This window comes from Lactuca saligna, chromosome 6 (genome assembly GCF_052625555.1).
Source record: "Lactuca saligna cultivar CGN05327 chromosome 6, ASM5262555v1, whole genome shotgun sequence".
Lineage (NCBI taxonomy): Eukaryota > Viridiplantae > Streptophyta > Magnoliopsida > Asterales > Asteraceae > Lactuca > Lactuca saligna.
In genome coordinates, this window is record NC_136422.1 from 2,481,415 (window position 1) to 2,496,675 (window position 15,261).

Here is a 15,261-nt window from a genome sequence, read left to right on the forward strand (position 1 = left end):
ATATATATATATATATATATATATATATATATATATATATATATATATATATATATATATATATATGTCTTGGGCCCCTGTGTTGGGCTTTCTATTTGGACTTAAGTTTAAGGGTGGGGCCTTCGGAGAGCCCATTTAATATTGGGCCTTGGTGGGCACAATGGGCTTGGGTTATTTATAGGCCGGTTAGTGGACTATCTTTAGACCTAATGAGTAAGGGTTTGGTCTTATATCCTAACTGGGTAAATTGTGGGTTTAACTCAGTGTTAGAGGCCGGTGTGCAACAACAACATCTATAGGAGTTGTTCATCATCCGATGTGAGTTTTCTCACCATACTTAGCATGAGTGGTAACTTTGTGTGACCGGAGGGTCTTGTATGTTTATATTGAGTATTGTGATATCCTGTATTATGTCTTTGTGATTTATGTTGTGTATTATTGCGAACTTTACTGAGTTAGGATCGGAAGATCCATCTGAGTTGTGGGACTAGAGGGTCCCACTGAGACACATTGACTAGAGGGTCTTATTTGAGATATAGTCATGAGAGGCTAATGAGATATGTGTGGTATTTTGGGGAACTCACTAAGCTTTGTGGTTACCGTGTTTGGTGATATGTGTTTCAGGTACGTCTTAAGATCGCGGGAAGACGTCAGTTTGATTGTACACATGAGATGGAGTTATGTTTTGAGGATCCTGGATTTTTATTCAAATAATTATGGATTTTTGTTTTGATAATTTAGCACCTTAGGGTTTTGTGAAATGTGTTTATGAGAATTATGTGATTTTTAAATATGAAAATTTTAGTTGAAAATTTACGGTGTTACATAGAGAGGGAGAATAGGGAAGAAAATTAAATATTATAATTTTAGTGAAACGATATAATTTTGTAATACCGTAAGATCACTTTTTTTTTTAATGAAATATTATAATATTCTAGTTTTATAGAAATTAAATATGTATAATATTTTAATATTCTAATCTAGTAATTTTATTATTGAAATATTTTAAAACATATAATTTTTTAACATATTGTATATTCTATTTTTACGAAAACAATATTAGATTAATTCACTAAAAAAATTTGGTTTTACAATCTCATAATTTTATGTTAGTCTCAAATAAACTATTATATATATATATATATATATATATATATATATATGACTTGTGAGCGAATTTGAAGACAAAAATCGTAATCATATGATTATAGGAATACTAACAATTATTAAATTTTTGTTCTACAATTATTATGTTTTACCTATAAATTTTCTTTTTCTTTTTTATTCCTTCTTTTTATTTATAACTTTCTTCTTTTCCTACCCACACGTCCACCTAAAAAGAAACTCTCTCTCTCTCTCTCTCTCTCTCTCTCTCTCTCTCTCTCTCTCTCTCTCTCTCTCTCTCTCTCTCTCTCTCTCTCTCTCTCTCTCTCTCTCTCTCTCTCTCCAAGTGTCGTTTTCTCACATATACTTCACATGAAAGATACTACCATTCGAGTCTTACCTTGTCATCTCTCTCTTTCGTTCAATTTTAAACAGTGAAATCCCATTTAAAAAATCTTGAGTTCAACAACATAAAGCTTCCATCATCATATATTGTTCATATCCTTCACAAACATAGGCATCAGTGATTCACTTATATTCTCCTTTTTCCATCATAAAATACCATTCCCAAGCTTTATAACCTAAAACAAACAACCAAGAACACGAGAGAGTGTGTGTACGTGTGTGTGTGTGTGTGAGAGAGAGAGAGAGAGAGAGAGAGATCTGAAGGTGTAATGGAGCTATTTCCAGCACAACCAGACTTATCTCTCCAGATTAGCCTTCCCAACACTAAACCCACTTCAACAACTTGGACAGCATCAACAACTAAACAAGATCATCATGATTTGGATTTAGGGAATTTCTGGAAGACTACTTTGAACTCACAACAACACAATACAAGACCTGAACCCTCCTCCGTGCTGAACTTACCCCCTCCAACACATTCCACCATTCCAGACATTAACCATCTTCACAACCTCTTCTCCCACCAAAATATCAACAGAACAAATCTCACCGATCAAAACCATCATTTAGGGTTCAGATCAGAGCTAGGGTTCTTGAGACCCATAAAAGGGGTTCCTGTTTATTACCATAACACCAATCTTCCTAAGATCACAGTACTACCTCATAATCAACATCAGCCTTTTCTAGATTCTTTTTGCACCAGTAGTGCTGCGCCTACGAGTAATACGCCTTCTTCTCTAATTCATCCCAATAATATTGCCCAGTCAAGATTCTTGTCTACGAGGATTTCCTCCAAACGAAGCATGAGAGCTCCGAGGATGCGGTGGACCACAACCCTTCATGCTCGGTTTGTCCATGCTGTTGAGCTCTTGGGTGGCCATGAAAGTATGTTAGACTTAATTTTCTTTAATTTAATTCGTCCATGTCAATTACAACTTCTTCCCTCCAACTTTATCTTTTGCATTTCATTCACTGATAAATATGATCTTCTAATGAATATATATATAGGAGCAACACCCAAGTCAGTCCTTGAGCTAATGGATGTTAAGGATCTCACATTAGCACATGTTAAATCTCACTTGCAGGTAACCCAATCTTATGATCATTTTTCCAATAAAATAAAAATAAAGAAGCACGTCCTATTATTATTCGGAAATGACAAAAATTGTCTGTGGTAGGTTTAAGTTGCGCAAGAATCTTGAAATTTATTAACTTTTAGTCCACTGTATGAATATATAATACTCTTATACACGTAATTTTTGGCTTATAAACAACAAAAACCATTATTATTATTTTTTTTGTTTTTAATTAACAGCGAAAACCATGCTGATCATGTTTCGTTTTATTTTTGGCTTATAAACAACAAAAAGAAAAACAAATTTGCCTAGTTAAATAGAAGAAAACCATGCTTTTGTTTTGAACAACGAAAACCATGCTTTTATTTTGAACAACGAAAACCATACTGTGTCCTATAATTAAATTAAAACTTTCAAATTCCGATGCTAGCTTGTTTACTTGAGACAGGTATGTCTAATCTTCGGCACTTGTTTTTCTCCTGCTACTGCTACTGCACCTGACACTTCTTCATAGCTATAAATTTTACAATCAACTTTTTCCTGACAATTGAAGTAATAAAACATTTTTTTGTTTTATCTCTTATTTTTTAATTTATACACGTACAATGTACATAATTGCCACTGTTATATATATGTATTACAGTAAATTACCTCTATAATTTTTTATATATAAATACAAATTAGTTAAGTTCCGTGAGATATATCCTACGAATATAACACGTTTTCATACATGTCAATTATGTATTTGTTTTTCATAAATGTGTGTGTCTCAATAATTTAGATAAAAAAGTCTTTGCGTGGTAAACCTATGGGATTTAATTCTGTGGGGCCTACATGTTGTCGTGTATGAGAATACATGTCTCTTCCTTTCGTAAACAATATGGTAAAGACCTAGACTTTTATTGACGGTTTATTATTAGCAGCATAACTTATGTTGAAAATTGCTAAAAGAAGAAACACCTCTAAATAGCACACGAAATCTCGTCTCATAAACTTAAATACAAATATATGTCACTAGATAATAATTTCTTGAATATTTTGAGTTAAATTTCCCCCATGCTCAAGAAAGTCTAATGTTCTTACAATGGGTTTTCCCAAAACATAAAAATATGTTTTGCTAAATTTTTTATTTCTTCTTTTATAATTATTACCTGAAGTAGGTAATCTTTGAATTGTTTTGTCTTAAAGACTTGTTTGTAAAAAAATTATTTATTATTAAAATATGTATACAATAAAAAATCAAAAACAAAGCATCGAATAAATTTAATATAATATGGATGTACGAGAGTAGCATTCATAAGAAGACAACAAAGACCAAGGAATTGAAATCACTGACACAGAACCCAAGCTGATACAAGATTACACGCAGTCTAGTTTTTCTTTTTAAATATTTTTAGTTGTAGCCAATGATAATATTATAATATTCTCCTTTTCCTGAACTTAATATTGAAAAAAGTACAGAAAACGCCATCATTTATCAATGATATGCATATGTATGTGTAGCATCACATGTGATTTCACAACCATAGTTAACCATTAGGAACTATGGTCAATCATTTAGCCAGATCACTTTCACTTGTATGGGCATGCACCATAAATACGTTCAGTCATAATGCATGGTCACATTCACCAACATGTAGTATGTGGTCATTTACTCATGCTTTGTACCTAAACTTGCTTTTTCACAAAGAAAAAAGGAAAGAGAAAGATTTAAATTTATAGTGTTTGACGTGTTATTATTCAACACGTAACATTAAATATCATCGAATTAAATTTGTTTTCAATCTTATGTATATGACGAATACAATTATTTATCAATGATTGATTACTTGAGTAGTTATTTTACACTTGATATGCGGATCATTTTAATATGAAAAGAGAACCATTAAAATGAAATAATGATCTAAGTGATTACGTCCTCTTGTTTTGCAGATGTATAGAACCATTAAAACAACTGACAAAGCACCAGCTTCTTCAGGTTAATCACTTTCTTTGACTTATATATACTTTAATTTGTAATTTTAAAACTATAATTAAGGTGTATCACATTTACTGAATTCGAAATGGTGGTCTTTATATCCAACTAGGCCAATCGGATTATCTTGAACATGGATTATCGGGGGATACTTCCGATGATATATTCCTAGAAATTCAAAACTTAAAGAGAACAAACTCATCAGCTGAACGTAAAGGAAGATCTATGGTTCATCGAGAAGAAGATTATCAGTGTGGACTTTGGAGCAATTCTTCAAGGTTAGCAGTGAATTAACTTTTCATTTTCTGCACCCGAACAACTGATCATTAAGAAAAACAGTAAAAGAGACAACAAATCACGAAAAGCAAACGTTTCAATCGACATAAATTTCTAGAGTATATATGTGTCATTTATATTTATTTTATGCTCATATTTTTTGGCAATCAAGATAGTGTTTGCTAACAAATTAATTTACAAACTTCATAAGAGTTACACAATTAATGATACGTAGCTGTTGAGTGTTGACCGAGTTCAAAAGCATTTATATCTCATCATGTTTGTACTATATAAAGTATAAACGTGGCATCCTTGGTAATTTTAGAATTCCTTTTAAAACACTGTTGTCGTTCAGTATACATGCATAGTGCCAGTGGAAATTAGGGTTTAAACAGATTTAGCGAAACATATATTGATCCGGTGACTCAAACATGCATGTGACTTTCTGATTTTAAAGGAGTAAGCTTACAGGCATAATTAAGTATGCTATCTTTGGATTACTGATCAATGATTAATTTCAACAATGCTTGGTGATGAAAGAAAATCTCTTAATGGCTCACTTTATAAAACTAAACCAAAGATGAACAAATCTCTTTTTCCCTTTGATTTCACGGGTTCACAAGATCTTTCAAATTGGGATCCATATATGATTGTAAATTAAACTTGGTGCCAAAGCTAAGACCTTTAATTATATGATGGACCCATCGTGTGAGAATTTTTAGGGTGCTGAATTTGCTCTCTTTGAAACTTCCTTTGTACGTTCTTAATTTCTGTTTCCATGTGTAGAGTATATATGTATATGTGTTCCGAATTCTCTTCCAGTTTTACCCCACTTTTCATCTTGTATGTCATGGGTAATGACATTGCACATGGGTTGATTTTAACTTTATATCAACACAGTGAGATGTAACTTTCTTTATATGAGTTTGCCTTTTCTCTTCTTTCTTTCCTTCTGCATGGGCTTCCCACTGATTGGAAATATTCCCTTCTCAATGTACTACTGTTCTTTTTAGCAGGGAAGCTTGGCTGCATGGCAAACATAAAGATTCTCAAATAAATATACCAACTCTTAAGGTAAGATATTATATATATTATGCTCCTTTTGATTTATAGTTGAACATAGTTTTTCAATTTTTTAAGTTTTGATGAATCTCCTTTCACCACTTTTAATAGCATCCTATAATGTTATTGCTTTATTTAACAAGAATAATATCTAAAGTGGGAAAAAAAGGGTAGAAAAGATGGAGGCTTTTGAAAGACCGAGTCAAGTCATGCAAATATATTTAAGGCTCAATTATTCCTTTTGTAAGATAGGGGCATTAAAGCTAAAAGCAAAGAAAATACTACCCTTTAAAGGCTGCAATTCATGTTCAAATCCTTAAACTAATTAGCCACTATAACCCTTATAGTGGATGAAGTGCGATCTTCATCGATTTTATGGATATGAATAGCGTTGCAAACCTTTTTTGGCATGGTTTGTTGTGTCGTAACTCCTAGTTTCTCGCCATTCTTTTTAATGATATATTTGTTCAAACAAATAGACTAAATTTACACAATATATATAGATTGATAGAGTGCCTATATATATATAACAATGTCCACTTAGTAATGAACGTCGCCTTTAATTAAAATGGCATATTTTTTCTGATAATAAAGCAGCATACCATAGAGAATCGCTTTAATGTTCGCCTTGAAAAAAACATCTTTCATCTTCACATGCTGATTTTCGAGAGGATTTCAAGAGTAAAAGCATGCATATTTGTCTTTTGTGGATATATAAATGTTGAGATTGGATTTTGATGACATAAATTTCTTTCAGAAGGAAATTATAAAGGGCATGATCAACTATGAGAGGCTATCAGAAGCGAACTCATCACGAATTTCCCCAATGAAACCTAATCTCGAGTTCACTTTAGGAAGGCCACAGTGACATGATGCATGCTGATGGTACGTGGTGGCGATGATGATGATATAATATATATATATTTCGATTGTACTATTCATTTCAAAATCATTATGATTTTGAATAGTTGCTAGCGAACAAGATTCAGGTCCCCACTGAAAATCAGAAAGAAAAAGAAAAAGGAAAGAGATGAGTAAAGTCAGAAAGCAACAAAAGGGAGGAGGTTTTGATAAGCATGTCCTTCCTATCAAATTTGTGATCATCATTTAATATATTATACCTCTTCGTTATCTATTTTCGTTATGCAAGAATATAAAGTCCAGTAATTAATCTTTTATCTTTCTTGCATGAGAGAGAGAGAGAGAGAGAGAGAGAGAGAGAGAGAGAGAGAGAGAGAGAGAGAGAGAGAGAGAGAGAGAGAGAGCTTTAACTTTGTTAAAAGGATGATGAGGCGATCTTTGGTAACTGTAATGGAGCACTTTGCATAGAGCAGAAAAAGGAGAAGTATAATTTTATGAAAGGTGTAAGTGAGAGCTCTCCTTCTTTCCTAGGGAGTGCCATATGCTTTACACTAGCTAAACCAAAAAAAGTAAAGAAAAGGATAACAGCAACTTGAAAAGAGAACTAAAGAAGGTTTACAACTGCATTTTATTGTTGGAAAACCAATAACACTAGTACAAAAAGCAGTATAAAGTCATTCAAATCTATTACACATCCGATTTTCCAACCGGAACCCTTGCAATTAAATTATATGTGAAAATCTCTCAAAAAGTCCGCATTTGCAACCGGATCCGTGTAGGCTCATAATTAATTTAAGTCCCATTCCATGGCAGGCAACCGGATCGCTTCTAGGCACATGATAAGTCTCCATACATGTAAAAGAAGCAACTGGATCTCTTTTATGCACATAATTCCAAACCAGATTTCTTTAGTAAAGTTTCTATGAATAAATCACAATCCCTGCTATGAAAATGGGTTCATGGTGTTAATTAACTTTTGTTAAAATATTTTATGTGTGGAATTACTTATAATTGTTACCCCTATAATAGCAACCTACATAATAAAAAAAGTGAAAAGGCTCTGTTTTCATTGATAGTATCTACAATGGAGAGTTCAAGAAAAAAGTTGAATGAGGCGCCAAACCTACTTATCATTTAAATGATGAAATTCTATCATTGTGAGATGTCACATTGACATTTAATATATTTGAAGTTCAATAGTCATTGAACTCTTTAATAGGAAAAAACAAAGTTTTTATTTCTTAATTAACTATTTACATATATTTCATTGAACTTTTTAGAGCTAAATTCATTATAGAAAAAAATGATAGCGTTGTATAGAATATAGAATGATAATGTAGCATAGAGTTCATTGCAATGTGTATGCATTGACAGAGTTGTATGGAATTTAAAAATCAATATGATGGTCGGAAGTAAACTAGCTTGATCATTAGTTATTAGTTATGGTATGAAACTTAGCATGCTCAATCAAGTGTTACTCTCATAAGATTTATTTTCGGTCTATATGGACGTAAGCTTGGTCTCTTTGGATTTCGCCTCGACTATGTTCATAAATTTAATTTCATGGTTTTTCGATTGTGATATCATGACATTGTTAAAATAGGTTGGATCTCCTATGACGTGTTCGGTTTCTTTTCCTCTCACTTATCGATCTTAGCCTTAAACTTAAACATGCTAAGGGTTTTATCAAAATGATGCAGGGATAAAATAATAGGACTATTCATAGTTGCTAAATGATTTGAAGGCTAGAGTTAGTGATATAGAGCTTCTTCCTGATATAATGAAGGGGAAGACCCTTTGATTAATATCATTCCTTGTTTGTGCTTCTTTCATGGTCTTATTACCACCATTTGTTGTTCCAATCTTATTCATGTGGTAATTAAATGTAAATGATTCTCCTTTTCTTATGTTAGAAAATAATGGGATGTGTGAGTCCTAGCAGACTAAAGTCTAGAGCAATCAACCATATTTGTAGAATGTTGTTTTCTATAAACCCACCAAGGAAAAAAGTTTTGGTTTTCTGGAGCGTTAAGTAATTTGAGAGAGAGAGAGAGAGAGAGAGAGAGAGAGAGAGAGAGAGAGAGAGAGAGAGAGAGAGAGAGAGAGAGAGAGAGAGAGAGAGAGAGAGAGAGAGAGAGAGAGAGAGATTATAACAAGCTAGCAGGAACAATAGAGAAATTAAGAACCACGAGATACAAATCATTATATATGGTTTGGGCAAAAGCAACACATTTGTATTCTTAATAGGATTCCCCAACTAACCAAGAAATGTATTTATTGCGTTTATTTGAAGAATCTGAACTAAGGTTTTAGTTTGAACTAGATAGCTATCAAGAAGTTATATCTGATAAATGATTTATAGCCATGAATGCATAGATTCATTCTATAAATAACAACCATTTCTAGGATTTAGTTGATATTCCACTTAACGGAAAGCATGCTACACTATACCAAACACAATAATAATAAGTAAATAAATAAATAACACTTTCGGGCTCTCATTTATAAATTATAAAATATGTAACAAAAAATAATATGTTACATCCCAAATATAGTAAAAAAATTTCATTTAAAAAAAAAAAAAAACATTTTCATAAAATACATAAGTAATCAATCATTGTTTCAAAACAAAAACATAAAAATCAGAGTGTCAATATCATTTATCAAAACATAAATTAGCAGAAGCATGTATACGACCATGTATTTACTTTGTTCCGTTCATCTGAATTACCTAAAACATTTAAATACACATGTATAATCCAAAGCTTAATAAGTTTCTCCAAAATATCAACACAACAATACACGAGCGACTAGCAAATATTTTCACTAAAGATGGAGCTACTAGTGGTATGGTTGAATCGACAGCTAATGTGATTAAATATATATATATATATATATATATATATATATATATATATATATATATATATATATATATATATATATATATATATATATATTGATAACGAAAAAGGATAAAGTTTTCCAACGTTTAATTCTAATCATCAAAACATTGCAACTTCCTCAAATCTAAATCTCAAAGACTCGACACAAAATAAAATAATAAATAATAAATAAAAAGCAGCATCTAAAGAAGTAACACATGTAATTGAAAAAGGGTGAGCTACCTTATCCGAGGAAATCTAGAAAATGATTAGCATTATTATGTCTAAAATGATTAGCATTATTATGTCTTCTATTAGGCTGCACGGTATGGAGTATGTATAACTACGTGGGGGCTTACGTGGCAAGGCCACCTACGTGTGAACACCGCCCCAGGCGCACGTAGGTGCCTTGTGGCGTAGTGGGAATCACGGACGAAGACGCTTGATTCAATTGGTGGATTGATTGTTTTTTTGACCGTTACCAATTAAAAAAAAAAATCAAACAACACTTTATACACATATATACATACACAACACATAAACAAACACATTCTCATTCACATCACAAACATATTTCTATTCCCTCTATCAAGCACACTTTCAAACATAGATATGAATAATTTTGCGGGTTCGATTGCTTCTTCTTCATCCGATGATGATAGCTATGATGAAGATGACTTGGTGTTGCATACGTTGTTGTCTGCGGCACGCAATAGGGTGCAACAAAGAGGCGAAAGTACAAATACCGAGAAGAGGCGTAGAATTTCGATAGTTCGGGATCGTATAGCGGCACACGAGCTTTTGGTACGTGATTACTTTGCCTCTGATAGTTTGTATGACCTATCAAAATTTGAAGACCGGTTTCGTATTAGTAGAAATTTATTTTTACGTATTGCTAGAGATTTGGAAAACAATTATGAGTTTTTCCAATTGAGATGGGATGCAAGAGGAAAACGTGGGGTTAGTACCCTACAAAAATGCATAGCAGCCCTTAGACAATTGGCATACGGCATAGCAGCAGATGCTTCAGATGAGTATCTGAAAATGTCTGAGAGGACTGGACGAGAATGTGCTTATCTTTTTTGTGAGTATGTCATAGAGCTTTATGGTGATATATATTTGCGGCATCCAACTAGAAATGATATGAACAATTGTATGCCGCACATATAGCTAAACATGGCTTACCAGGAATGCTTGGCAGCATTGATTGTACACATTGGGAGTGAACAAATTGTCTCAATGCATGGCGAGGTCAATTCACACAAGGTGATCATGGTGTCCCGACTATTATACTAGAGGTCGTTGCATCACATGATCTATGGTTTTGGCATGCATTCTTTGGTATGGCGGGGTCAAACAACGACCTGAATGTGCTTGGAGCCTCTCCGATATTTAATAATATTTTGCAGGATAAAGCACTAAACATGTCGTTTGTTGTGAATGGACATCAATATAATTACGGGTATTACCTTAGTGATGGGATATATCTAGAGTACGCTACGTTTGTCAAGTTGTTTTCGTTTCCGGCCGATGAAAAACGACAATTGTTCAAGTTAGCACAAGAATCGGCAAGGAAGGATGTGGAACTGGCGTTTGGGCCCTCAAACAAAAGTGGCACATCATCAAACATCCGGCACAGTCATGGGATAGGGCGAAATTGACGAAGGTGTTGACTGCTTGTGTTATTTTACATAACATGATAATTGAAGAAGAGGGTAGGCTATTTGTATGTATAATCCGGAAGATATTCTTAACCCACCTGCAGTAATACAAGTCGGCAGCCCTGCATACTTCACACGACTTTTGGAAATACAAAATAGTGAAACACATCATAATTTACGTTATGATTTGACTGAGCATATATGGCAAAGACAATTCCAGCAACACGGTGACAATGACAATGACAGTGATGACGATGAGCACGACGAGAATGACGACGACGAGCACGGCGAGTAATATTTTATATGTTTTTTTTTGTAATTTAGGTTTTAAATTATTATATTTTTAAGTAATGTAGATTTTAAATTTATGTTTTTTAAATTAATGTAAAATATTTTTAATTAATATTTATGTTTTTATTTTTGTTTAGTAATTATTTTTTGAATTATTCTAATGTAAAAAAAATAGAAAAAGAAAAAGGGAAAATGACTTAGAGTGGTGACCATTTCCAAGAGATAGTAGCTAGTTGATGGTGGGTTTGTAGCGGAGGTGATGTGGCGTCACTTTTTGAGTAGGCTGAGTGTGATCATACCCCTTAGCCTTAACGATGTCAGAGAGTTAAAAACCATAAATGAAGAATTGAAGACAACGAAGTTGTCTTCTTTGAAAATCATACGAATTTGTTTAAAGTTTACAAAAAACATACCAATGTAGAATTAGTTTGGACGCAGCTATCAAACCATTTTGTGCAAAGACCATATTGGAAGAAGACAATTGAGTTTATTATTATTATTTAAACAAGGATTTTGTAGACCGGTTTGGTTTAGAACATTTTTAATATGAGAATTTTAAATAATTTTTTTAATAAAAATGTTTATTTTGAAGTTATGTCTGTTAAATAAAGTTATGATAAATAATTTTTGTAAAAATATAATATGAACATTTTTACTTCTATCCAGTTCAATTATTACCAAACATTTAGATTTTTTTTTTAAAACGGCAAATCTAAGTTACTTCTAAACTACACCTTAAATTCATCTATGTCCATGACGGGACTTGAACCATCAACCTCAATAAGGTAGAGCAACACTGGATACTGCTGGACTAGAAATCCTTTGGTACCAAACATTTAGACAAGTTGTTATGTTTTGTTCAGTCTTACTAAACGTTATATAAATTATTTATTTTGTCCAGACCTCTTCAATCCGGTTCAATTTTGTTCCATCCGGTTCTTCTCCCAAAAGGTACCTAACGGATTGGGATTTTTTTTATTGTTGTGATATTTATTATTATAAAAATAAAACTTTATATATAATAATATAAATCTATGAACAAGTAATTATTTATGGAAAAAAAATGTTAACAACACTTGAAAATGGATATATATAGATTCTGTGATTCCACCCCTCGTTATGTCCATCATATTGATATTACAAATCCAAAAGTAACACATGAATGGAAGCTAAAAACCAACATTCTAGACGTTTATATCTATGTTCCATTTTGTAGTTGAATCTTAAACTACAAAACAGATGTTTCTGAGTAACCGTTGAAGATTTTGTATATTTAAACAATTTATGTTTGTTGAACTGGATGCAGCCGTCGTGGATTTGATTCTTTTGCTGCTCCTCGGACCTCGATAATACATCAATGAGAACTGTTTTTCTTGTATTTTATTCATTTCGTGTCGGGATCGAAAGAAATGCACATGTGATGAGGATTTTGTGTTTGGTATGACTGTTTCCTGCCATCACATCTAATGTATGTATGCTAATTTGTTTATAAGTTAGGGTAATGTACTCAAGAGTGTAATCAACATTTGATATCTATCTATTAACGGCAATTTATACCTTCTTATTTTTAAGACGCCGAATGTTTGAATTTTCATTTTTGGACGGCATGAATGTATTTTTATTAGAAAAGTAGCGAGGAGCTACAGCTTTGAGATACACATTTAATTTCTTTAAAATGTTTAATTTATCAAATGCAACTACTTCCAACCCAATTTAATCTCATGTAAACCTCCTAAACAATGCCAATGGACTTCAAGCTCATGTATAGTTACCACATAGAAAGTACAGAGCTATTACATGTATTAGAATTGCTACTTACAAAAATAAATACTCTTTTGATAGAGCAAACCAACACCCATTTATAGGGTCATAAAGCTTAAGGATTCTTAGACAAATGGTCACACTCAATGTTGGAATTTTTATATATAAAAGAATTACAAGTTGGTAATTTCCTTTGTATCCCACATTGGTGGGAGAAAGAAACCTTTGTAGGTTTATAATCTTATTCTCTTGATAAATCATTATAGGTTTTAGTGGATTAAAGTAATAAGCCAAGTGCAAGCGTGCACCGGGCCTAGCAATAGTCAACAATATGAGTGCCCAAAGGGGCTTGTTGAAGCTCTCTCCTCTTTTTTTGATTTTTCGACTGCTAATAGATCGATTTTACATTATTGTTTTGCTTTTTAATTTCGTCCAATACCAGGATACTCTCATATTTTTCTTATAATTAGATCTAATCGAGAATAATTAATTTTGTTTCTGGACGAAACTTGGTAATCATATTAATAATAATTAGATTTATTTTTCGCAGCTACTCGATATATAATTCTCAATATTATTTGTTGATTTCTTTGTTTGTCTACTAGCTTGATTTAAAACAATCTTAAAGGTTTTTATATATGTCTTTATACGTCAACAGACTAATGGACACCCAAATCCCAACTGCTAGTCTCCACTACATGAACCACGAATTTGCTAAGCTTGACCGATTTGATAGTCAAAACTACACCCGTTGGGCTGACAAGGTCAAGTTCATGCTTCATGTGCTGATTCTATTTTTCGCAGCTAATCGACATATAATTCTCAATATTATTTGTTGGTTTCCTTATTTGTCTATTAGCTTAATTAAAAACAATCTTAAAGGTTTTTATATATGTGTTTATACGTCAACAGACTAATGGACACTCAAATCCCAACTGCTAGTCTCCACTACATGAACCAAGAATTTGCTAAGCTTGACCGATTTGATGGTTAGAACTACACCCGTTGGGCTGACAAGGTCAAGTTCATGCTTCATGTGCTGATGCTCGCCTATGTTTTGGATCCAAAACTGGCCCTAATTCCTACTAATCCAATTCCCGAGGCAGGGAAAACTATGGGTCCAACAATCATCTCTGATCTGGAAAAACAACGGGCTCTACGTAGAGAGTCTGAGGAATTATGTATGGGTCACATCAAGAACTCACTGTTTGATCAGCTCTATGATCTTTACGTGTCGGTCAAGGATACGAGAGAGCTATGGAGTGCTTTGGAACTCAAGTACAAGGCACATGAGGAAGGTACCAAAAAGTACCTAGTGTCAAAGTACCTAGAGTTTCAAATGGTTGATGACAAACCTATCATGGAGCAAGCGCATGAACACCAGGTCATGGTCAACAAGCTGAACGCGCTCTCCATCTCGATACCAGAACTCTTTCAAGTTGGCGCGATCATCTCAAAACTATCACCCTCGTAGAAAGACTTCTCTAAGAGAATAATGCACAAATCTGAGGATTGATCATTGGATGATTACATGAAACACCTTCGCATTGAGGAGGAAACTCGCATCAGGGATAAGCATGGTAAAGTCGGATCGAGTGTGCATCATGTATCAGCTAGGGGTTCTGGTCATAATACCAAGTCTGGGGGGGGGGGGGGGGGGGGGGCAAAACAAAAGGAACTTGGGACCCAAGAAACAAAGCTTTAAGAAACCAAGTCATCTGAATACTAACTCAAAGGAAAAGAGTATCGGACCTTGCCACGTCTACAAATAAATTGGGTACTATGTGAGAGAATGCAAGGATCGCAAATCAGGACCGGTAGCACATACAGTCGAGCAGGTGACTGACATTGTGGCAAAAATGAACATTTGACAGATTTACAAGATCTATTCACTTACCCAAGCA

General features: G+C 33.3%; 1 protein-coding gene across 2 annotated transcripts; it reads left to right on the forward strand.

The window, feature by feature from the left end:
* The first annotated feature begins 1,478 nt into the window (after window positions 1-1,478).
* Window positions 1,479-7,076, forward strand: LOC145001916 (putative transcription factor KAN2). 2 transcript variants are annotated; one of them, XM_078961243.1, is made up of 6 exons: window positions 1,479-2,394; window positions 2,518-2,594; window positions 4,518-4,563; window positions 4,673-4,838; window positions 5,850-5,910; window positions 6,656-7,076. In XM_078961243.1, exons 1-6 carry the CDS (start codon window positions 1,779-1,781, stop codon window positions 6,764-6,766), a joined length of 1,077 nt encoding a protein of 358 aa, XP_078817369.1. In that variant the 5' UTR covers window positions 1,479-1,778; the 3' UTR covers window positions 6,767-7,076. The 2 variants fall into 2 exon arrangements, with proteins under 2 accessions (XP_078817369.1, XP_078817370.1); XM_078961244.1 differs by having other exon boundaries at window positions 1,480-2,394; window positions 5,853-5,910.
* Window positions 7,077-15,261: the final 8,185 nt, after the last annotated feature.

Excerpts from the sequence above, each read along its gene's own strand:
- LOC145001916 (XM_078961243.1), top strand. The coding sequence starts at position 1,779 with ATGGAGCTATTTCCAGCACAACCAGACTTATCTCTCCAGATTAGCCTT. Across the intron at positions 2,395-2,517 it reads GCTCTTGGGTGGCCATGAAA|GAGCAACACCCAAGTCAGTC; the intron begins GTATGTTAGACT and ends ATATATATATAG. Across the intron at positions 2,595-4,517 it reads ATGTTAAATCTCACTTGCAG|ATGTATAGAACCATTAAAAC; the intron begins GTAACCCAATCT and ends CTTGTTTTGCAG.